General features: G+C 35.8%; 1 protein-coding gene across 1 annotated transcript in view; it reads left to right on the top strand.

The window, feature by feature from the left end:
• The window catches only part of Epac (Exchange protein directly activated by cAMP), a 154,027-nt gene that overhangs the window by 87,859 nt on the left and 39,340 nt on the right, over positions 1-26,828 (top strand). The window contains exons 5-6 of the mRNA XM_090394136.1: positions 18,528-18,588; positions 26,534-26,658. Coding sequence (XP_090250262.1) covers positions 18,528-18,588; positions 26,534-26,658 — 186 coding nt within the window. The remainder of the gene's footprint in view (positions 1-18,527; positions 18,589-26,533; positions 26,659-26,828) is intronic.

Consider the following 26,828-nt stretch of genomic DNA (forward strand, 5'->3'; position numbering starts at 1 on the left):
CGTACCGTTATATGATACCTTTAGTTTTCTTGAAAGAAAATGAAGATCAGTCACACTTAGTCTTCTTCTATGTAAATGGATCTGTGATGTTTTTAAAGCGTTATTTAAGGACAAAATGTGTACATCAACATATACATCCCGTATAAACTTGTTACAGGTATTCCGAATGTACACATTGCTTTAAGGATTTACCTTTCAATAGACTGGATCAAGGAAGATGCAAATGAAAAAAGATCATTTTAGCGTTAAACAAATAGAGAACTATATGCGCTCGATTAAGAGCTGAGATCGACTTTCATCTTCGCCTTTTTATGTGAACTGCGAGTTGTGTTTCATGTAATAGGACTCTGAAACATTATTATAGATTTTGCTGCAGCAAGAAGTCGAAAAAAAGAAAAACGAATGGTTTAGAATTTATAATAGTTTCGATCGTGGAATTGGGATACGCTTCTTGAAATGCAAGTTTTGGTTGCTTTATTTTCTGCCTCGCAATCTTTTTCCTTCCTTCCTTCTTAGGCGCTCTACCTACAGTATGTAATAGGAAATCCTACCCTGATTCATGCATATTTTTTTCATAATAGGTGTATACAACACATCAGCTTTATAAAAAAAAATAATAATAATAAAGTCAGGTTGGAAACCGCGTTTGCGTAAATTTTAAATTAAAAAAGGCAATTTTATGCGTAGCAAAAGCCAGAAAAATCGCTGATATAAAACATACTTAAACTATTTTTTGCTTATTTATTCATAATATCTTTATTCTTATTCACCCTCTGGATGCCGAGTACTGCGAGAGCCCTATTTTATATATAAACAACGGAATATCCATATTGATAATTCCTCATAAGATGTATGCAGAAGAAATTCTTGGAGAAGGACAAGTTGGGGTCAGGTCAAATAGGCATTGTCATGATTTGTACTTACATAAAGTTCCTGTTATACTCGCACGACATTATATGGTGTGTAATTTAGCTGTTAGACCTGAAGGAGGTCTGATTTGTAAAATCACGTGTAAGACTAGGATGCACACATCCCTACTGTTTATCGTCTATATGGATCATATTGCGAAGTGGCATTTAACCCGGATGTCGAAATGGGAAAAATTCAACTCGGTTCTTTATGCATATCATACGCCTAAAAATTCGTTATAATTATTTAGTATTAGTGAATGTAATAAAGCCTTACATGGGGTTAACGGGATTTTCCTCTCAGAAATTCGTCATTTTCATCCCGTGAAACGGGCAAATCACTGAATAAAACGCAGGTTAACAGACACGTGTAAAACCATATAATAAAATAACCTTTAGTTGCTACAGCAGCAATTTGAAACGACCGACCAGCAGAGATAAATTTGGTATGAAAATTACCACGAACAAACATCGACTACATTTCTGAGTGGACAACCAATAATAAAACACTTAACCCCTTTTCAGCACATTTTAAGGAAGATGAGGTAAATTCAAACTTTGAAATAGAGAATAGAATGAGAATAGAGCTGGTATGACGGAGAACAAGGTGAATAACAGAAATTAGCCAAAATATTAAACAGGCTCTGTACAAAAGTCTTCAAATGAATCAGGATTTGACTGTTTGAAAATTGTTTTCTTTCTAATCCAAGACTGGACATCACAGACGTGCGAGCGTTCTGAGAAAAATTTGGGGAATGAACTAATGGCAAAATAATATTAAAAACGAAGATGCCACTTGGAAGAATGTCATGTGACTACTTAAGCAGAATGAAAGAGATGATGAGAGTAAAAAGACCCAGAAACGAGTTCGAAGTGTCTTAGAAAAACGAACTGTAATATTTGACATTAATTTGGAAGAAAATTGTTCATAGGAAGCTACTAATAATGCAGCGCTGCTTTGTACAATTCTTGAGGACTTGATAATGCAAAAAAAAGGGGAATAACAGATGCTTACCAAAAATCTTGTCAAGTATTTATGAATGTTAATTCATATTTAAGAACGTTTCTAAATAGAAAAAAATTTAAAACTTTTCTGCGAATTTTTCCTTTAAAGTAGAGCGATCAAATGTTCGTTTGTTCCTTGTTAACGGAGAAAATGAATCCTCGAAAGACTGCACCACCGACGTCATGCGCACTTTCTTCTCTAATTTCTTTATAACAAACACTTCTTGGGCAAATCAACTGAATGCATAGCGATATAGGATTTCAAACAGCGTTCGTCTTCACGCTGAACCTGCTTCTGGGTTTAGAAGGAAATGGTTTATCTTTTTTTCAACCGATAACAATCGTCTCAAAGAAGGACTGTTGAATGTATTTTTATATTATTGATTTCTTGAAATTAGCATCATCTAACACCCACCGCCCCTTCCCTACACACCTCTCGGTGATTGCCTTTTATTCGTGTCTAGCACAGGTCGACTTTCATTATGCTTGGACAATAAGGAAAGAAACATACTGGAGTGGGACTGTAAAAGGAGAAGAAAAAAATGAGGTTATTTGAGAGACTGACGATTCGGTTTCAGGGTTTACCTTTTTTTTTTGCAATTTTATGATAATTGAATAAAAGCGCAACTAAAAGTAGTGCCGGTAAGTGCTCAAAATTGAATCCTACTCCGTGATTTGTTATCTTGTAGTTCTTTTCTAGCAAACTTTGAAGCCGTAATCCATGAGACCATAATAAGCTAGCTGAGAAAAGTATTCCGATAAATACAAGAAAACTGCAAAATGAGCAAATGATTAAAATTAGGAATAACTCACTCGAAGGGCACTGTTCCAAAGCAAAAGTGGATAGAATGAAAGAGAGAAATTCCGATATTTAAAGTGGGACGGTGAACAGCTCAGTTTTCAATGCCGAAATGGCCAATACTTTTCCTCCATTTCCCTGAAGCATGTAAAGTATTTGGGATAAAGTACTAATTAAAATTTCATTATAATTTTAATAATAGTTTTTTTGACACTCAAAATAAATTTTAACGCCTCGTTTGCACTCACTCCCGTACGAAGGAGGATGGCACTCAAAACAGCAACAAGAGGTTCCTAAGAAGAGCACGTCATATTTTGAAATCAAAACAAATCTCAGGATTGAATTCTCAAAACTATCTTTAGATGTTGCCTTTTAAACAATACTGGATATTTCTTCTTTCTTTTAGTAAGTCTCAGGGCTCAAAATCTCTTAAGCTACTTCCTCAACTTTTTAATGAAGCTTAAAACTAGACAAAATAGACGCAGTAAACCTCGTTTAGTCACTTCGAACGTCAATAAATACTTTTCGGGTAATGGTTTTTAAAGTTCTTCAACTACAAAGGACGAGGGGTTGGCATTTAAACTTTTTAAGAGGCCAAACAGATGAATTATCAGGACCTGCTATTCCCATTCGCCATAAAATATGCATAAACGGTAGTCAGAACAGTAACCCGAGGAAGTAGGTTCCACGTAAAATATATCTGGAAATGGCAGGTAATTCAATGCAAGACACAGCAGGAGGGTAAGAGTAGATTTTTCCCCGCATCCCTCCAAGTGAAAACAGAGCGGTGATCTGTGTGCATGAACTCCAAATAAAGGCTTTCACACTTTTAATCTGCTATGTTCAAAATATTCTCATCGAACAGAGATTATCTGCGCAATACAAGTTCTACGTGTGTTGGTAACTGTGGATCTAGAATGACAGTCATAGAATCGGCGCATAAGATTCCAAATATCCAACATTTAGTTACGATGGACTGCCGTCCCTTCGTCACAAGTTTTGCACGCATTTAATACAGCCAGATCTCACTCCTACGGCACTTCTTCTCATGTGGGTAGATAAGTGCGTACTAGTCTATAGATGCATGTTCGTGAGGACGGTTTGTCTGTTTATTCGTTATTTACCTTAGTCATTTCTCTCTATATTCAAATTTTGGGTTCTTTTCTTGTAAAAGTCAGTACATAAGATGCTCGTGAATCTTATCACCAGGTGTGATACACGGAGCACTCATGTACGATAATTGTTTTTACAGTTGTTTAATTCACGTAGAAGACAAGTTTATTTTTATATAAGATAAGACCTCACTTGGACTATCGTGCGTAGGTCTGGTCTCCATTGTGATTGTAATATATTGGAGAGAGTGCAAAGGAGATTGTGGAATATTGATTATGAAGACAGATTGAGAATTTATAGACTGCAGACACTAGCAAACAGAAAGAAGGGTGATATGATTGAGACTTAAACTCCAGAAAGGGTCATACAGGATTTCAATTGATGGAATTTTTCAATTTATGGAAGGTGGGGAAAGGATGAGAGGGCATCCTTGGAAGCTGAGAATGAAGGCCGCCAAGAAGGTTCTGAGGACTAGATTTTTCTCCCAGAGGGTGGTGCGTGATTGGAATGGATTGGTATTGAATGTTGTGAGTGCCAGCAGTGTGAATGAATTCAAGAATAAGTATGATGCGTGTAGTATGTGGCCTCCCTCGATGAGTTCCTGAAGGTCTCTCTTAATAATAAGCTTGTGAAAATACTATTTTTTTAATCGTGAATGTTGTTAACGGTATTTGCGAATACAAGCATCGAGATGTTCCCTTGTAATAAACATGTGTTGCTCGTGTCAGAATCACCAGTTGGTAAAATATTGAACTCCGTTGCGATCAGTTTTGCAAATCTTTATAACCTTTATAAAGGTTATTATAAAGTTTATAATTTCATTATAAACTTTATAACCTTTATAATGAAATTATAAAGGTTAGTTGTGAGCGATTAAAATAAGTTCCAGCAAATATTTTATTTTTTTTACTTTGAATTGGCATTATTTTTGCTCCATACCGTACAAATATCTCATCGACCTTCAAGAAGGTCATCTCATAATTATGTTAAAATAGTGTGTGTTAAAGACGAAGGTGTTGCGCAGTGGATCAGTAATGCAACCCACAGTCACCCGATATTGTCATTTAAAACAACTCCTGCATTTCTGAGAAACGACTGCCATTCTTCCAAACACGAGTTTCACGTTTCTTATGAAACCCGAGTTGCGTTTCTCATAACTTAAAAATGGCCTTTCGAGGAATAGCAAGTTCTACCTAACCTTGTCGATAGCTGCATTCGTTTACTGATATTAGAATAATAATACTCGTAAACGCATTTCTGTATTAAAAATTAAATTAAATTAAAATGCGTCATTCTTCTTATCTCTTACACAGAAGCACGTGAATCTTGGTTTCATTATTTTTAGAAATTTCCTCCGTCAATATATGGTTATTGAACCTCCTGTTCCTCTTTGTAAACTCACTTGATGGTAACGCACGCGATAACTCAATAGTTTCCGTTCCAAAACTCTATCAAGGCCACCGTTGTTCATTGCGCATGTCTGTTCTCTGTGGTAATTGTTCTCACGCGTCTGTCGAGGGGGGGGGGGGGGAAGGGAGAAGCGAAACCAAGTTCTTTTTTTTTTTTTTTTAGATAAGCTACGGATGTGTAAAGCGGTGAGATAAGGACGTTCGCCACCACTAACTGCAAAATTACCGTTTAATTTCATCCATTTAAACCAGATGGCGCAACGAGAAATAAACGACGAAAAGTGTGGCTGATTTGGAATGCGACTTTGAACTTGTGATTAGGTAATAGATGATAGCAACCCTACCGCACGCTTTGTTAGTAATGTGAGCATTGTGGAGTAGAGCGCGTAGCAGCAAGAAGTTGTTAATATGGCAGGGAAAGATTCAAAATGGGAATCAAACAAATTTTTACTTATGGCTGCTTTTCGATGCATGTTTTTCATGAACAGGAAGGTGAGTTGGTGTTTTGGTATTTTAATGTTTCCTTTGTTGACTGACTTGGAATTTTCATATTGTTTTTTTTTAATCTTAAGATGTACAAAATATCTATGCGTATAATAAAAAAATCAATGTTAGTAAGAAAGATAAATTTAAGTTCCAGTGCGATGCGTGGCTCGTTTCACATCAGTTGTAACAGTAAAAAGATATGCTTCAAAGTACCATTCTTTCTTTGTCTGTTGCGTTTTCAGACCAGATCTGTTGGTCCTAACATTATTCGGGAACAAATAAAATTAGCACTACATGCATTTAAATTAAGAAAATGAACCTATTTTACTCAATGAACACATGCAGTAAAATCCAAATTTTATTTACTATCTAAAAATAATAAAACGCAAATTCACGCGCATGTGTGTGTATGGTTTCTATCATATATGCAACATGCTTTCCTAAACCTTATTTTTGCTAGCAATATTTGAATGATTATTACGTAAGCGTCGTCCGGACAACGATTTAATGCAGTTGCATTGTTGCAGATCAAAATATTATTTTATTACGTTTGGCCTGGCAGAAATTATGTAAAGACTGAATGATGGTGTAGTTTGTGATAATGACTCAGAAATTCTCGTTGCTCTGGCGCAAAAAAAAAAAAAAATAATAAATATTTAATGGCATCGGTACACAGACGGCTGTATGTTCTTCACACGTTAGTTCCTTGTCTGCATATTACATGTAACGACAGCCCACTTAACAGGTGACTAACAGCTAAAACACAAACACAAATATGCTTTCATCGATGACATCTGGTTGCTTGGGCAACTATCGCGCGTCTTTTATCCACAGTAGAGAGAACTGATTGGCATGTTGAGCTCTGAAGTAGGTCCTGTTCTTTCAACGCGCGTGGCAGGTGTCATTTAGTAACTTTGCACTCACCTCCGCCGAAAGTGGCTTTGATGAAGCCTGATGTCTTCAGAGAAGCCAAAATACTGCTCGATATCACCGAAAAGCATTCCGTGCTAAGTTCTCTAATAATGCACTTAGAATAATGAGAAGGAGGCTACTCTAACGTGTTTTTGTAATAAAAACATTTAAATTAACTCAATTAAATGCAACAATATTAACATACTTAAGCCCGTTCGTAGTTATTTTGGGAGATGATGTTTTGTGTGTGCAAACAGTAACCACCAATATTCCTCCACCCCAATGGACGCACGATGCAGATATCGCAAGCAGTGGGTTGCGTAGGTTGTGTCCGTCGTTGGAGTCATTTGGAAATAAGCCAGCGAAAGTGGGTCGACATCTTAACGACCTACAATGAATGTTGAATAGATAATTCCCGCAGTCTCCGTGAAAAACTACTTCTCCGCATTAACTGCATCAAAGCTTTTGCTAACTGACTTGTTTATTTCTTTGAAGCGCAAATGGGTGTTTTCGTGCTCGACTGCGTTTTTCTGTGGGCTACGAAGGAATGGAAAAGATTCATAATTGAGAACGGGTACTTCGTTTTAAAGATGAGCCGTTTAATTTGAGTAACATTCAAATTGGAGAAAGGATTTGGGGTCTACAGATGTTAATTGAACTTTGGTGATGATTAATTCGCTGTTGCATCTGCAAGACAGTATTCATCGAGACCATTTCCATCCATTAGATTCATCTCTACCCCGGAGTGAGCTCGATGGCTTCTTTGAAATTCCACAGCATTTTTTCATTATTAATTTTTTGGTTGCATCATGACCTATTAGTCAATTATAAATGGATAGCAGTGTGTAATAGTTAACGAACTTCAGATATATAGGGCAAAGGTGGACAGATTTTGGTGAAATTTGTATCATGTATAATTGCGTTGTTCAGTTTGAGATCTGAAACTGACTCTGCTTCGTTCTTCAGAACAGAGTTCTGGAATTATTTAATCCACTTCCCCCCATGCGTTGCAGGTGTTCAAGTGTGGGATTTTCGTAAAACGTCGCCCAACACAGGTAACGTAAAAATGTCGATATTTCAATTTGACCAAAAGGCGAATTTAAACCAGAATTTATAACCCTCAGATTATTACCACCGAAAATGCCATCAAAACTGGCATTTTCTACCACTCTTCTATCGAACAACGAGTATGCTCGTTATGTTCCGAACTACTTACCCTCTGCAAAGTTTAGACCCATCTAGGTGACTGCTTTTGAGGAGGTGGAGAATTTCGTTAAAAAAATACGAGACACTTCACCAAAGAGTAGTCAAATTGATTAATGATTTTTTTCATCAGATTCCTCCACACCCTCGTGCACAGACTAATTCTGAGGCTTTCCTATATATACTTGCATGTCTATTGTTTATCTGAATTTTCGCTGTGAGAACCTAAATAGCAACAGTCGTTTCTATTCTTAAACTCGCCAAAGGAATAAGCTCCTCCCGCGTCAATGTTTCCAAGAAACTATAATCTCCGATCTTTTTAAAACAAATACCAGTAACTTCCTCCTGCACTCATAATGATGGTGCTTGTTGCTACCCGTTAGACCTTCAGCGAATTTTACTTGTCCACACTTGAAACGATACTGTGACGTCATTGAATAGGATTTCTAACTTGAAGTTACGCAGAATGACAAACAAGGGGAAACAAAAACGTTTATAATTTTTTTTTTTATGCAAGATCAAACACTAACCTTCAAGAGATAAGTTTTTTTCCGAAACTGAAATAACAGTAACTTTGGGTTTTAATTTTCAAGTTTCACTTTGAAATGTGTGGGTATATTACTTAAAAATGTAGTTTGACATTGAAATATCAGAGTGTGGTGTGTATGTGTGCGTGCACGCCTCCTTTCCTTTAATCTTCTCGTTTCTTACAACCAAGAAACACACAACTAGCTGACGCTGATATTCCCCCCCCCTCTGGTTTTGTAATAGTTCGCCAAACATTCCAAGTAATTATTTTTCGTATTTCTCGTTTATTAATTGACGATTCGTATTCTTTGATTTCGCATTTTATGATTTTTGTTTTTATCTTAAGAGAAGAAAACGTGCACATTGGAATAAAATTTTAGTTTTATTTACTTACCGGATGCCCAATATTTAAGCGTGTGTATGTATATATATACCGTTTAAAAATAAACAGACATAATTAATAACATGGCATATCTTAATTAGAATAGGGTCCGCTATATCTTCATCACTTCACGGTGTATTTCGATAACGAATACTCGTGTTACAGAGAAAAAAATGTTTCACCCTGAAATTCAGCTACAGCGCATGAGAATAATTTGAATTATACAAATTTTAAATTATTTTAAATAAAAATGGAATAATGCCGCGATTTAGCCCTAACTTTCTGGAAATGAGAAAAACATTTTTTCTCTGTCATATTGCAAAATAATTTTCAGAACTGCTTTTGGGCATTTTGCATGTCGCAAATTGATATATTTGAACTCCACACACCTGCCTTTAAGGGGGGATGTACAGAACCGAAATAACAGTAATTTCTGGTAAGTGATGGTATTCTGCTAGGAATCTTTTCAAATTACCTGACAGCCTCGTAACTTTTCAAGTAAGAATATTGAACGTGGAGTTTTCTCATATTGATCTTAAGCAAAATAGTTTCCTGGAATTTCTTTTGTATAATAAAACTGTTTATAAAATCTCTTCCTCCACATGAACAAAACCAGCATTGAATTACTTAATAATCCGAGAACACCAGAATGACTTCTCTTGCAGTTCATTCCCTTTTAAATATAATCATAATTAAGAATACGTTTGTTCACAATAGGACAAATGGATAGGTGGAGCTTGGTTTTAATATATCATTTCTTTTCCCAAAGAAAAGAAATTCCACGTTACTATGTTTCTTCCCATTTCATTCTTTATCATAGTGTATATATATATATATATATTAAATAAACGTGTAGAGAATTTTAGCTTTATTACTGTTCTAAGCGATCCACTAGTGGAGCATGACCTTGGTTGTTTGATCAAAGGCACTCTTGAATCCTTACGAAAAACGTTAGATATTAATTACATCCCCATACATATAATCATTGGAATTATACCTTTAGAAAGGTAAATATAGGTTTCACTAAGAATACTTCTTTCAGAAACAGAACTTTTTAATCATCCGATTAACTACCTCTTTCAATTTAAAAACTAAATTTTTCCTGTACAAAATAATTTACTCCTGTACGTTCTCGATTAATTTATCAACTTGATTCGTACTTCATTGCGTTTTCTGAGCTACTTGCCGATATTTTCTCATGGCCTTCCTAGAAATAGTTTGTTCTGTAGTGTCTTTTAGGTTCAGTTTTGTTTTTTCTTTAATCGAGCCAGTTATCGATCTATTCCATCAATCCAGCTAACTTGATTAAAAAAAAAAACACGATATTAACAGTATATAAAATATTACGATCATTGTAATCACATGCAGGCTATCCTAAATCTTTAAAATATCAGCATATCTGTGAGAGCAGTTTTATTTCCTGTGCAAAAAAAAAATACGGCTGAGGAGCGCGTTCGCGGTTTGTTGTATGGGAGGGAAAGAATACTATCTGCGACAGAAATAACAGCGTCCTCAACCGAAGCTACGATTGTTTCAGTTGTAGAGACCTAAAAATTTCCTCGCGTCCTTGAAGCGAATTTGAGTCCGTCTGACTACGCAAATGATGCCCTAAATAGCAGTACAATAAGAGGTTGCTCAGTTTCCTTCCTCTTTTAATTACGTCAATTGGGTATGGCTAATAATACTGGGCAGAGGATATGGTGGTGAAATTTCGGGTTGAATAAGAGTTCTAAATATTGCTAACCCGAATTGCATTTCATCCTCTCTCTTATACAATGAGAATTATTTTAAGCAATATTGATTGGAAATTCGTCAATGAGCGTTATTTGAGCAGAAAAACAAGCGGGGTTATCACTGCTTTCAACTGAGAATTTCTCACTGTACATACGTTCATTTTTTTCATGTTTCTATCAAAATTGAAATTTCATCGTGCAGAAGTCATTTTTGAGATCCTGATATTTAAAGGCGTGCAATACCAAGATAACTTATTGCTCGCTCATATCCTTTCTTGAATAAATTCATAACCTGTTTTCCTCGGGTAAAGTAAACACAAGACAATCTTTAACTTGCCAGAAGTCCATTATTTATGCAAATATATGTTGATAGCGTACATAAACTCTGTTACAAAGCATACCAATGGGAAAGCAACATTACCGAGCGTCTTTTATTTAAAATAAGATTTTTCAAAATATAAAAGTTCTTGAATTATTCCACTTAAATTAAAACTGGAGATAGTTTGCCAAAAACTGAGCTTGATGGAAAACTGAAATTACTTTATTTTTCTGTTCTTCAAAAACTAAACTGTGTCGAGAAATCTAGTACTCTACTTAATAAAAATCACGCGATCTTATGATAAGTTTGCATTCCAAAAATCCTACTTCATAAAATGTTATCGCAGTTGAACTCAAGAAATCACCAGTGGAATGCTACGAAATGAGGATGGGGAGGGGGGGTATTTTAATGTCTCCTCCACGCTGTAGCACTAATTTAGAATGTTTTAGTTTTAATGAAAGCCTTATCAGGATAGGACGACCTTCCACGTGTCCGAAGTTGGGGAGTTGCTGAGTTCTACCGATTGATGATAGATTATTGCGTTCATAGGGAAGTCACTACCCTGCACTCAAAGATGATTAATACAGGCGTCATATCTACTCCAAAATATGTTGCAACATCCTCCAAACTAGACTCAGAATTTTAAGTGTGATTTTAACTTCAAGGAGGTCAACGCATATCATCTTCGGATGGATGCCGTTTTAAATGGGAGCCTGGATCTCCACTAAACTGAAAACGTTATTCTTTGACCATTCTAACAAATGAAAACATTTGTTTAATTGATCGTTGAATACTTGCAGGAAATACTGTATTTCAGGTTAATTCTGCAATTAATATAAAAAACTGCTTCCTAATGTATTTATCATCCAGTGAAATTTCTTTCTGGAAGAGTATGTCGTCGCAAAATCAAAAATTGACGTTTTGAATTCATGTTGATTCAAAGATCTTCATGTTTTCTTTGAACCAATAACTCAGGCTGGCTTATAATTGCTGCATTTTCTATAAAGAAAGGAATGAAAAGTTAACAAGTCATTGGAAGCTGATCTTTCCAAGTCTAAAAATGCAATCTTAAGTAAACAGTTGATGGTTGGTAGATAGTTTTCGGCGTCCAGCGTGAGACCGCCTGAAAAACTTTCATATTTGGTCTGCAGAACAAAATTATCCGCCTGTTGAACTTGACTGGCGCAAAGTACTAAATATGCGATGGATTCGCAACCTTTCCTTAGTGAATTCAGCTTATAAAACGTTCTGCAGTGTGGTCTCTAAGTAGTTGCCATCGATGACTTTTTAATCTGCTGTTTCCGAAATAGCGGGAATGATAGCACATCTTTTGCTCATTTTCAGTGTTCTCAAATCTGTAATTCTCGTGATCAACTTTCATGACGTCACCACACGTAATATCCTTCTTTTGAGTGCTTCCCATACGTCGACGTGTATGGGAAAACTCAACCTTGAATCCTTACCAGCTGTTTCTCTCCTCCACGACCTCTGATAAGTCGCCCTCCCTTTGAACTGCAGCACGCGCAGCAACTAGATCCGTTATGAAAATTTCGAGATAATGGCTCTTATCCGTGTAATGACCTTGTACATTACAAGAAACTGAACTCTGAATTTAAGAGCGGATGGGTTATATCTGAAGGAGTTAATATTTCAGCCATGTGGCTTGTTAAGGGGCTATCGGAACGAAAATCCCCCATCATTGGTAACTCATTTTAAATACAGGGACCAGCCGATGTACATTTTTATAATACTATAAAAAAATTCATTTTAGCTAGTTTATCAAAAAAGAATTGTTTATGCTGTGTCTTTATAAGATAGTTATAAACAGGGGCGGCTCGTGCATAGGAACTGCAGCACACCCCCAATTTTTCTCGATATATAAATATATTTATTAATTTATTTATATTTGCTTCTAATATTTAATTTTATCATCAACAATCCTATACAATTCTCTTATTTTTTTATAAAAAATAATAAAAATCCATCTTGTAGCACTTAGGAGGGCGAATACGCTAGCAGCACTGTATTTACCACAGTGTCATATTGCTACACGTGCAAGCATATACGCGATGGACAGTTCGTAATGCGGCACTGTCCGTCGCGCAGTTCCACTGTTGTTTATATGCAGCTTGCGCCAGTAGTAGAGTGTTTGTAGAGCTTATCGTGTTTACTCCGTCTCTTTAAATATTTGGACATTACAATTAAAGAATTTAATTGTAATGTCCAAAAATTGTAAAGATTTTATTTTTAAGTAATTTTGAATTATACCAAACTGTATAATTTTATCGATAATAAACGATAATTTTACATGTTTCTTTTTTTTTAATTTTGCCATAATGTTGATATTTTATCCAAACACGTATACTCCGTACTTACAGTGTGTATGTATATTTCGAAAGTTGTAGCACCCCCACGATTTCAAGGCACGAGCCGCCACTGGTTATAAATGTAGAATGCATGCTAATATAATTATTTTAATCGCTTTTTACTTTAAACGCGGAATGTAAAATGAAATAAAAAATTAAATTGCCCGTTTGTTGGATTTGAATATAATTTTATGTGTTGAAGTATAAGATAGGATGTATTCATAGAAGCATAATGCATTTCATTTGAGATCAACTATGGCAATGATCAGAGAAAATCAAAAAAGAAATATTTTAAAAAAAAGATATGGTGATATCGTTCACTAATTCAACAATTGCACGTAGAGTCGTTTTTGTGTTGCTTACTGTAGATTTTTAGTATAATTCCTAACTCGTAATTTTTCATTGTTCGTCACTAAGTGATCCAAAAGACTTGATAAATTCAATAAACATAAAAATTTCAATGCCGTCCTTTCATCCAAATCGCATTTTGCGAAATGTTATTAGCTACGAGTGTACAGATGATCTGAATCCGTGATTTATGCATGGATCTTGTAATGTTTTCTGTCATTTTGCCTCGTAAAGACAAGCTAGTTTTCAATGGCTGATTTTGAATTCGAATTCAGTCTTCATGAACTTTAGTGCAGTCGAAGGAACCAACCTATTTGAAAAACGAAACTTTAAATCCTCAACTTGAAGATAAAATCCGACAGCAGGAGAATGTACGTAGTTCAGATTTGTTTGCCTCATCATAATATTAAGCCATCAAAAACCATTCTCAGTATGTTCACTGCCTTGTTAAATGGGTTCCATAATTAAAAAAATAACAATAATAAATTATGGGTGTTCCATATTAAGTTGCCATCTAAATTCGCAAACTAAAAAAAAATAAATAAATACGAAGAAAATCTTACTTTATTTTAACGTTAATCTGTTTTTAGGTGCTTATCGCCTATTCATATATTTTGCCGCCCATACTCGCGCTATTCCTCAGCTCTGGCTGAACAGATTTTATTTCACTTCGATATTGCTAAATATGTACGAAAATTTGCTAAGCTATTTTCAACTAAGCTGCTTGCATAGTAGGCAAAAAAAAAAAAAAAAATCATAGCCTGCTAAGACATGACGCCCATGATAACAAATGATGTCATTGTACAAGAATGCAATTACAAAACGCACCTTTTAAGATTATCTCTGATCGTTTCTTACATGCTTTCCTTTGCTGTAAGTTACTTTAGGAATAAACTTCGATAAATAGTACTGATTTTTGTTGTTTGTTTTTCCCGACTGGAGAGCACACGTGCTCGGACTTACTTCGTCTTATCATACTATTAAGCAATCGACGACTATCCTCGATGAACTCATCGACCAAGTCAAGGATGCCCTATATTAAATAAAAGGCTAGATTTTTATAGGACGCTCCACTTTTTAGAAAAAAAAAAAAAAACTGTGTATCTGACTTCTACGATAGTGATTTTGCTCCTAAAGAGAATAAATTTATTCTAGTGTTCTCATTGGTTGGTAACGAGATCCAAAAACAACAGTTGGCCAATAAGCAGGTTTTTCTGTATATCTATTAAGTTGTCCAGCAAACTAATCTGTTTTAATAATGAGATTAAGCATTTAAGTCTAACAAAAACGAGTCCATTTTCCTCTGAATTTCAATGTACGAGTAGCATTCAGTTAAATTGAATATACTACGCCATTCACAGCTCGGAAAGCATTGATATTGTGGCCTTTCAATGGTATAGTAAGTCCTCAAAAATAACATTAATTGCATTATCAACTTTCCTCTGTTTAGGAATAATTAGTGTATTACGCTATTGCGAAGTTAATGGTTCCCATAATGTAGAAATATTATAGCATACCAAGATTTCAATTTTATTTAATAATTTAAATATCCTACATTTATAAGAAAATGTAATCAGAACTACATAAGCAAACTATCAAAATGTTTTTAAATTTTAAAGCAATATATGCACTATGGAGCTGCTGAATTCTCCCGCACAAAAAACTGCAATGTTTTTCCAGACCAAGTGCACTACGGACTCGTGATCCAGTTTGCAGAACAGCATGTACAATTTTAAATTAAGGGGATAAAAATCCCTTATTATTATTATTATTTTTAAAGGTTGAAACCGGTCTGGGTAGTGACCTCTCCTCATAATGTTAGGCAGTATTACATCTCCTAGGAGCTGTGTTTTACATTATGAGAAAATATCAAGGATAGTGTGGGATCTTGCTCCACCTTTGCTTCGAGTTGCCTTGGTGTTGTACTACCAGGTGGTCACTTACGCTTGGATTCGCCGATAGTTCTTCGGCACGAAACTCTTAGATTGTAGTTTTCGATCTTAGAGTTTCGCATACTGGCTGTAAAATAATAAGGGATTTTATCCCCTTAATTAAATTAACTTCGCCAGAAAAAAAAAAAAAAAATAGCCGTCTGACTTTCATCTACGTACAATTTTAGTTGAGAAATCCGCGTTTCTTCTCAAGCTGCTCGTTTCCACGTGAAGATGGATTTCAACCCTTAAATCTGCCGATGGCAATACGTAATAAACAGCCGCAATGTCGATTCTAAATAAGCCAGTGCTAAAGGATACTTGCAATCTTACTCTAACAGATGTTAAAAGATTAAAAAAAAAAAAAAAAAGTCAGAGATCTTAAGGAGCAGCTTACTTCTTAATGAAAAGTCGTAAATTTAAAAGCTGCATAAGAATAAATATTTTATTAACTTTCTTTTGATGAATCATTTATGATTCATGTTTATTTAGATAAATTCTAAAATGGGAAATTAATATTGAAAGAAATACATTCAATCGCTCTGTATGATTTATGCGATAGTTTTAATAATTCTCGTTACTCTTCAGTTAAAGTTTAATTTTATTAGTCTTCATTTCTTTCCTAGAAAGGCGAAGTGGAGGAAAGTTTGGGTTGTTTTACATACTCTCATATTTAAGAGATAATTTTTATGTTTTTTGAATAAAGCACGAATATTTACATATCTAATGATCACAAAACAGTGAAGCGAACGATGGGATTAAAAGTGCCTTTAATCTTTACTGTCATAATGAGATTAAAGAGTATCGCTTATTAACTCCCAAACAATTTTTTTCTCATCTCCCACAACATCCTTTGTATGCCACTAACCGAACTTTGCAGGTTTAAATGCGGGCTAATTAATATTGGCTTAAAGTCTATAACGTCGGAACCTTTGAAGGAAACTATCTTGTTGGTATCTGCATTAATTATCCAAGTAATCAGAGAAAAACAAAGTTCTTTGGTTGTTGACCTTATTTAAACGCTGAATAATTAAACGTATGCGTTGTTTACTTTAAAAAAATGCGAATTTGAGATGTTAGGTAATTAGTGGACTCACGACCTTGTTACACAAAGACCAAGAGGAAACCTAAATAAATAACGCGAATCCTAACGCGATTGTTAATTTGTCATTTATGTCTGCCGAAAGGTGTCGCTGTGAATAATTCGTTTTCTGATGCATTGTTAAAACAGTACATTAAAGAAAAAAATTTGAATATTCAGAAATCAAGAGCGCGCGCTGCATCTGGTAGTGTTGGGATTTCACTCTCCAGAAATTGTGTGCACGCGATGGTGAATGCGTTCAGTAGTTGTGATGACGTGTTTACTGAAGTGCATTAAGCATTTTGAATAACGAGTAAAGTCCGCCTGGCAGCGTAATTTTCTGTTTTCCCTATTAAATGTTATGCACGAAAAGGCACTAATAACATCCTCGGCATACATTTCTGCCTACTTTGCAATGCTATTGAAACAACGGCAGAATATGCTGAAAGCAAATTTACAACTTAACGAAATTTTCGAACGCCACCTGGTGGAGAAAATCGCGAGTTCCGTAAACATGCATTATATTCAATTATGTATAACCATGGACTCAACAAGACCCTTGAATAAACAAAAAAAAAGTATCAGTGAAATTATGCAGTTGCATTTATCAAACTCTGCTCCATTAATATCTAGTTATTCTTTGTTTTTGTAGTAATTCTTTTACCTTTACTTTATAAAACATTTGCTAAGTTTGACAGTTACCATACCCAACCCTAGTCATTATGAATTTCGATTTAGAAATAGTACTAGAATGATGTAAATAACTTTTTGGTTTGAAATACGTATTTAAAAGGTTTTGTAAATCAGATAAACCTAATTTTACTTCAGTTGTAAACTCCGTACTTTCCAACCGTACTTCAAAATAGATTTCAAAGTTTAAGGCTGACGAATTCAACATGCTGGCATCAAGTTCAGATTGTGGTAGGCTTTGTACTAGGAGAGGCACATCCTGTAATTTGGTGTGGTGCTGATATCATTAATGTGGAAATCGAGTTCAGAGCCCGTTTCATAAAAAAAGACGTCACAAACATGAGAATTCTTTATTCTTTCGAGGTGACAGAACCCAACTTGTACGCAATAATACATTACGCTGTTTTCATTTCATTATAATAGTCATAACAATTGAACACCGGATGCAACTATTCTCGTGATCATAAGTCCATGTATTGTTTGAATTGGCGAAATCACGTGTCACGCCTACAATTATAGTGCTATACTAAATATTGGCTGCATATGTTTTAACTAAAAGTCTCCCGCCGAAAGTTGTTGCTAACAGTCGTGCTTGAGTACTTAATCCTGATCCTGCTTTTAGAGACTAGACATGCAACTTTAGGCATCCAGTATGTAGGGTAGAAGTCCCGAATTGGCAATAAAGAACATCGGAGAGCGAGATTGCTGTCTACTCGACAAACCAGAATTCTCTTACTTAAGAATTCTGTATGTAATTCTATATTTTTTTCTTTTTTCTTTTTTTTCCTAGTAGCACGGCCAATTCAAAGTATAAATTACCAGCATCGGATTCATTTACAGTCTGAGTGTCCTGCAATGCTTATTTTAAAGGCAGTTCGCGTTTTTCATATCTCCCTCCAGGAAAACATTAAAAAAAAAAAAAGCATTTACCGACTGACGACCACGTCAAACATCCTGTGGCTTCACGCCCTTACTCCACGGGCCTCCGCAAATCACCGCGACGCCACCACCTAAACACGTGGCCAATGCCTCGTTAAACCGAGCCGTATTAATTCGATCTCTGTTCCCTTCTCCTCTATCTCGTTTTCTCGCTGCCGGTGCTCTGGTGCATTACAGTGACGTCATTTCCTCGTGTGCGCGCGCGCTTTTTTTTTTTTTATATTGTTGTTGTCTTGGATTGTGACAAGTGTTAGAAAGATAAGCTGTGTCGCTGGTGACAAAAGTTGTAGATATTACGTTGATGGAACGAACGTCGTGAACTGTTTTCTGTGGTTGCTTTGACAACAGCATCTCACCAGTTTATTTCTCTTTCAGAGGAACCGCCATCTAATGGAAGATATTGTTTCTCCCCTGAGTACTCTACGCACATTAACAGGTGAGTAACAATTTTATGTTTTGTTGATATAAAAATTTCTAGGATGTGTTGAACGATGCCTTTGAAAATCGAAATGTCACAGCTTGGAATGAATTTATATAAACATAACAGATTTTCTGTTTGCTTCTTACTAATTAATACTGTTGTTGATATTGTATCTGCGTAGAAATGGGTGCTCTATTAAAACAAAAAAAAGCAATAGAATAAACCAGTTGTATAGAATCACAGCCACTTCCTATGTTGAAGTAGATAAGTGTTGTATCGGATCCATGTATTCTAAAAACAGGAATCCAAAACGCATGTGCCATTAGTATTTTTTTTTTTTCGTATTGTACTCGTATTTGCCTACTAGAATAAAGAAAGTAAACAAGAGCAAATTTAGGATTTAGAATAATTCTGAGTGGATAAATATGAGATTTTTATCCATGTTTATGCACATCTCAACGAATTATTTCTTGCAACATCAGAAATTCAAGACTGAACCATGGATTGACCGAACAGCTGTTTTCCAGTTAAATATTTGCCCAAAGTGCACCGCACCGACTGGTTAAACCTGTCAAGGAATGATTGAGTGACCTGCACTGGTCGCTTGGTATGGCCGTTTCTAGTATCTCGCCTACGTCGAACCTAAACGGCCAGGTCGTATCCGATAAACGAGGTCACCCACTGACATGAATTGATCAGCTAGAGCGGGCACTAGATGAATTGCGGCACTGCCGTATTAAAATAGATAACATTCTCATCCTTCCTTCCTCCGTTCAAATCCCATATTAGACTGTGTGCAGGCGTTGCTCGATTTTTGCGTTTAAAAGGATGCTCCGGTTGGCTTAATATCGCAAACATTACACCTGCCAGTTGAGATTTGTCAAGTGAGCATTACGCAATGCAAAACTGTTACGACACGCATCCATGATTCGCCCACCCTCACACTTCTTCCTTCCTATGTACTTATTAATATTTATCCCGTTATTCTTAAGAATGTACAGCGTTGGGGGAAGTTTACCGAATCTCCTTCTTCCATAAAGATGAGTAGACATTTATCTGTTCATCCCGCAGGCTGGATAAGGGTAACGATGCCATTTCGAATATGACCCTTGACCCACGTGTAATAGCATCTTGAGAGTGAGTGGGAGTCATCTGTGGAGTTCAGAGAACCGAAGCATAAAATGTAAAATTCTACCGCTAGACGCCCTGTAGTCTACATCGTACGATACGTATGTGTCGTTGTTTTGAATAGTACAATTTGCAGTATGGTGTCGTTAATGGGGAAGTTCAGATGCTAATATTTTACCACTTTCTTCATTTAGAAAATAGAGAAATTGTTACTAACCTTGACGTGGGAAAAAAAAGAAACAAAAACTGACTCGTCCTACGTTGATGGTGTGTCGTATATGCATATAGCGACATTAGTAGTGATAGTGGAATGATAGCCTATTTCTGTAAGTGAATATTGTTCGTAGCCAATGATGCACCTTTATTCCAATGTGTATGGATTCTTTAGATGGATATTAGCTAATATTTAAATTAAGGAATCGGTTTCTCATAGCAAAAGCAGTGTACTCTACATTTGCTTAGGTATTATGTATTCACTAGAAAAGTGAAAAATTGCAGATTTAGATTTAAATAAAAAAAGTGCTTTGTTTAATGCCTTGATGGCATGTCATAAATATAACTAAATGCTACATAATGTACATATATGATCGTATGTTTCTTTTTCATGAATATTAGAATTCAAAACTAAACAACACTATTTCAAGCAACAGTTCAGAAATGTGTGATTGCATTTTACGAGGTTATTTCAGAAATTGCCGAGAGGATTGAATAAGTGAAGAGAGCAGCTGCATCGTCTGTTTCCTCATACAACCACCGCACGGTTATATACCTAGAGGTTGCCAACAGAATTGGATTTCTACACGGTTAGGTTACCGTAACGGCAGAAATCCATCGCTAGTTGGAAACAGGTTTAGGATATTCATTAACGGTAGGTCAAATGCAAGAAAAGAAACGTATGGTTACAGCGTCCGCCTTGTAATTTCTGTCTTTTGGGACTGTTGAAGGAGCTTGGCTGGCAAAGTGACTTACAAGTACTTACGTTTCTTGATTAAAGACACACAAAAGTAGACGTTTATATATCTGCCCATGAAAGGCATCTTCGTAAAGTGATGCACCAAAATCGACGTGTTACAATTGGAGATATTTCACACAATAAGGTAAGCCATAGGCATCGATATATGAGATTTCTATGAGCAGCAAGTTGATTTCACTAAATAACACTCCAAAAAGCAAATTATATTCTCTTCGGGCAATTTATTTATTAATACTGTACGTCTTGCACATTTTGTAGTTAACAGGGAATGCTTTCTATCCCCGAAGTCTAATCAAGCTGATGTGCAGAAGACGGTTTCTTTAACAGAACAATAACATTTCTGCATTAAAAAAAAAGAAACAGAGTAGTTATTCCAAAATTCTAGAATGAAATCTATAACAAACATCTAACACTTCTCCGTGCATTAAATATAAATGGTCGTAAATATGATAACAATTCATAACCAGTAGGGTGAAATATATCTTCAACTATTACACGAAGCTTTAACAGTTTCACAAGCCTGCTGTATTCATGTCAATCACAACTACTACTACTACAAATGCATATTCTGCCCTTTAAAAAATAAATAAACGTGTACAGTCAAATTGAAGGAACTTGTGAAATACATATCATTGCACAAGATATCGGTGGCTTAAGGAATAAATATATGGAGGACTCCACTCCTGAGCCTCGCTTTTTCGGCCTTTCTTCAGTAATATTTTCTCCCTAAATGGCATTGATGCTCTCGATTCTTATCACTGGTAATAATATCATTAGTAGAAATTCGAAAATGTACTGTTATTAGTACCGGCTAATAAGCCTTCTTCCCACTAGCAAGAATGATTTTAGTTAAGGAATATGAAACGTCCTATTACAACTTTGTTTCAGATCAGTCATCAGTGGCATTGCTTTCTTTTTCTGTTCCCAGAGCTTATCTATAATAAAAAAGGAAACGTCAGTGCTGCAATAGTAACAGGAAATAAGTCGCCAGCATATTTATAACATCATGGGCAGCGTAGCTAAACCGAAGAACTTGATGTTCCTCGAGGCTGTATGAACTAATAAGATTTTTTATAGAATCACAACTTCATACCTCTTTAAGGATATGAATTAGTGTATTATATTATTTTTTTTTTCAAACTTCCATAAAATAATTAGCGTGTACCACTGGTTTTTAAGTTTAATATTTTCAGCCTCTAGTTAATAATGATTCGAATATTTTTGATCAAACGTTAGCAGGTTATAAATGGCTGGATATGTTTTATTGGGATTTTTTTCATATAATCTATTCGGTATATACGAAGTGTCAAGGTCTTTGCTAGGATTGTGCCAAACGTATAGATTGGATCAGTCACGATTATACTCGTATGTGGTTCACCTACTAATTTTTTTTCCCCTTTGGAGTTACGCGACGTTGATGCCTGCTGGTAATCTACTTATGAACTTACCCTGCTGTTCTTGAAAAATTCTTAGTCTGGCCTACGTAGTATACGAGGTAATGCATTCTCCTCTCTCTTCCATACGCTGTATAAACTTTCGTACAGACGTTATTGTACACAATTATTTCTGTACACTTCAGTGTACAGAAATAATTGCTGTTAGCATGTTCAGAATTTTTTTTTTCACCCACCAGACTTAAACGTCACACTGCGGGCGTTGTTATTAATAGTTACCTAATCTGTTTGATACTTAAGTTTTCAGTTATCTTGCACATTTGATTTTAAGCGACCTGCATTAAGCGAAAAGCTTAATGAAATGTGCATGGAACTTCGGTTTATTTATTTTTATATGTACATTATACAGTATTTTGCTTCTAAAAGATCACTTTGCGACTGCATATTGTTGAGCTTCAAAATAATGTTAAAATAAAAAATACTGCTAAGATATAACTTCATGTCTTAGATCTTTTTTCCTTTTATTCGACATCACATAAGGACTAAGAAAGCCTTCCAATTCTTCAATGGACACATCTATAGCAATTGTATCGTCCGTTAAATGAAAATGGCCTCGCCAATCTAGACGTATTTTGCTTTTTGCCGGCTTCACAGCGATGTCAATACATCTGATACTTCGCTATTAAATTCTTGCCATTGGAGCAGACTTTTGATTCATCGCTGGCGCCGTCTTTTCTGGTCTACTCAAGCCGGATCTTTCTCATTACTTTATTAGTGGGTTCAGTGAGCAGTGTTAGATAATCTCTCTCCCCTCAGAGAATAATTATTTCTTGCAACATTGGATTTACGTAACTTTGCATATATATATATAATGTGCAAAGTAAACGGCAATAAATGTGTCATTTGTTTTATTCCCTCTCAGTAAATCATAGTGAGAATTCTTGATGGGTAATGTTTTTTTCCCTTCACTGATTAAAAAAAAAACAACTAATGTTTCCTTTTGGAAAAGGAAATGCTCTCCAAGTCAAAAATGAAACTATTTCTTGAGATTTCTCCAATAGAGATTAAGAAAAATAATCTTATGTTTTAAGCCTCTTATCTGTGGGTTATCTAAGATTTCTCAAAGTTGAAGTAGTTTGCTGATAAAAATAGAATTGAACATAATTTCGCTTCGTGTCAAAACAAGAGCAAAGATATTTTGCATCAGCAGGATCCCTAGTTTAAGATAGTTAGGTACGGGAATGTATACTGTTAAACGATATTAAAAAAATCAATTATATATTTATTCGAGTATTTTTCTTTATCCTTTACAAAAAATGGCTTACTTTTTTGTTCAGCAAAATCTTCCAAAATTTTAAATTCGTTGCTTCATCACATAGCGCGAAGTTCAGCTGACTGCAATCGGCTTAAGGCCGGCCCATGCGTACATTTTTGTCTGAAAGTTCTTCCTTTCTGAGTTCGTAGAATCCAGTAGATCCGTCCACCTATTACTTCTGTATTCAAAAGGCAACGAACTTTTGAATGTCTGCTGCTTCTTTCTTCAGTTCAGTAAATGGAATGTCTACCTTTTCCGGCCAAGAAAAGGCAGGCAGCGCTACACCTGCAATGTAAAGAAAGAAGCCGCCCAGACTTTCTACAGTTCGTTTCCACCCTTAATAAACATTGACTTTTTGTAGCAGCTGGGATTTAACTGCACCTGAAAATATTTCGAGTAATATTAAATGCCAGAATGTGCGCTTGTGTGTACTTACGTCAGAAAAGGTGGTTATGAAATAGCAGATTTTCCAGGAATTCTGTTTCGGTGAACTGCAACTTGTTAAATATCCATCATTGACAACTGCTCTGATGCCCTTTCGTGATTCAGTGCAAAAATAAAAAAAAAATTAAAAAAAACTGAGTGGAAACACATATAAGAGGCATTTCAAATTAAAGTAAATTAACCGCTTTAATTAAAAAAGAAAGAAAGAGGCGACAGTTTTTATCTTCATCGCAGTGGACCAAAGAAAATACTCTAAGCGTCCACGCGGGGCTGAGTCAGTTGACACGCAGATCACGACGAGTTGGATGGAGAGTCAAATATTGCAGGTTGCTTTCACAGGAGTTCAGTGCTTGCTGAATCGTTCATTTTCATTTGCAGCGATTTGAAAAAAGGTGGTCAAAGCTAGCAAACTGGTTTTACAGATTCAACCTGACAACAAACTTCAAAGAGTGTGAATTTCCTTATGGGTCTGAGCAGCCATAAAAGTTTCGTTCATTTTGGAGTTGTTGCCATGCAGCAAAAATGACTTGTACAACAACACGCAATAATCACATCAGCAGTTATATTGCAGTGGGGGCCTGGTCGCGTACATCAAAGCTCGCAAATCATCGACAGAAGATTTGTATGTCACGTGGTGGAATACTGTTGGTGACGTCCATCACGGCTTCTGAACCGTAATTATTTCATGAAACAGACGATTATGATGTAGACATCCTTAAATGGAGAACCTACTAATAAAGATTGTAAAAAAATTATCTCCGATCCTAGTTAGCAGCAAACAAAACATCTACCTCACTTAAACAGTGTGAAAACGAATCGAAAATCAGGCCGCCAAATCGTACTACGATCCCATCATTATAGTCTTTGAAGGCAATAGTATTATGCGGGCCTATGTATAATGAACGCACACACAAAACAGAAAATATTTAAAAAATTGAGCTGAAGCCAGTTATCTCTCAGTATTCATCAAATACTGATTTAACGAGATCACACACAAGTGCATGCGTGTATTATCAGGGTTTTTTTTTCCTAAAAAAAGACCCTGCCACCTCTTTCTTATGATACGAGATGAAGTCTAAATGCTTAGTTATTCTCGTTGAAAAGTGACCCCCTTTTACCTTCATTTTGATTTTAGGAAACAAAAATAACGATGCTCTTAAGAAGCAGCGTTACCATCTGAATTTTTTTCAAGAAGCTTCCGCAAACAAAGCTGAATAACGGGGCTTGTTTTTGTAGAGACGTTCATTCAGTCAAGCAAATGAAGGATAATCATCCTTCCAGAAATTCAAAGTCCCTGGAGAGGACAGTGTTGTTATGAGCCAATAGGAATGCTCACATCTGCAGCGTAGCGCGTTCCAACGCATCTTTGAATTCCTCTCATAACTTTCTTAGGAAAATCTCTGATTTCACACCAGTCCTTGTTCTTAATAACGCATATAAGAACGGCATTAAAAATATGTGCTAATGGCGAAACGATGTTATCCCCCCCACACACACACACAAAATGCGTGTGGCCTCTCTTCCGATCCGTTTGGAATTCTCTTTAAATGTTTTCCATATCGCTAACCGCATCTGTTATTACAGCAAACTCACAGGTCTTTGTAATATTTTGATTCATTTAATTTCGGGTTATCAGTCCTATATTGGTATTTTTATGGAGTATTTTGCAGTACTTACGCAGAATTGCGGTATTAGTATTTTGTATAAGAACGTACACAGTACTGTATAGCTAAGCATGCGAAAGTGGGTTGCAGTTTTACGTCATGGTTTAAACTCCGCTAGTTCGCTAAATCCTTGAAATGTTCCCGTTGCTCTTATGGGAATCGAATCCTGATAATTGCAACCAAAGGTGCTCGCCACTACTTGCGTTATGTTAGAGTGCGCGACTTAGTACAGAATCTCAAGATTTTGCAAAGAAAATGTGTCGGGTGTTCGTAGCATACTTTCTCAGCATTCCTGCTGACAGTGTCCACCGCTACTGCGTAAAATAGTCGTGTTTAATGTAAATAGAAAGGTTATTAAAAAAACTGGACCACAATTTCCGGAATGTATAAATAATTAATATTTTATGCTGCTTCATTTGTATAAATGTAAGCATTTTACTGGTCATCTAAGATTGATCAAATAGTGTGACCCATACACGATTTACTCGATAAAACTCGATTTACTCCTCCCGTTCGTGTTGAGCTCTTCATCCGGGCAACGTCTAACATATGAAACGTATATGTGATTACACTAATTTAGCGAGACCGTCTTTGCCCTGGAGTCAAGCAATTCCTAATTATCTGCTTAAATACCGCTGCGCATGTAACTTAATGGAAGTCGCAAATGAAAACGAAATATCGACCACCTAACCGACTGTCAACGGCGTTGCACTGTCATCCGGAGGACTCTTTTAATTACGGAATTAATTAGAATCGATTCAGTGTCAGCTGTGGCCTCTGGAATTTTTGTGTTTGTCCACTGAATTATTATACCGGAATTCATGTATGACTTGTTTTCGCTTTGTATTTAGCAAGAAAACTGTGCGAGTGTTTTTATATTATTAGTAACTAATAACATTTCGTAGCGCACAAGAAGTTTCTTTTAAGTATGTATTCATTATTATAAAGGGACTCGTAAATTGCTTAAAAAATAATGCGCTTTAAGATTATAAAGCTCAAGAAACGTATTCTGCATCTTATAATAAATTATATTTTCTTTTAGGGACTACGAGACACGAAGACACTACCCGCCCTGCCAATGGTACTCTTCGAACACTCCCTCCCCCCGCTGTGAAACGTGAGTCCCTGTCTCCCGAAGCACCAAATCCAGCTCTCCCAATAACCCAGGTATGGACCGAACAGTTTAATCATTCTTGTGATATTTTATAACTGATAAATTTCTTGTTAAAATAATTTTATGCGAGTACCTCAAGGTGAAAATATTTAAAAGTAAACACAAAGGATATCTTACAGAAGCTGCAGACATCAAAGAAAGATAGAAAGAGTATACAGAAGCC

The sequence above is a fragment of the Typopeltis vanoorti genome, chromosome 6 (assembly GCF_054136105.1).
Source record: "Typopeltis vanoorti isolate ZY-2024b chromosome 6, IOZ_Tvanoo_1.0, whole genome shotgun sequence".
Taxonomy (NCBI): Eukaryota; Metazoa; Arthropoda; class Arachnida; order Uropygi; family Thelyphonidae; genus Typopeltis; species Typopeltis vanoorti.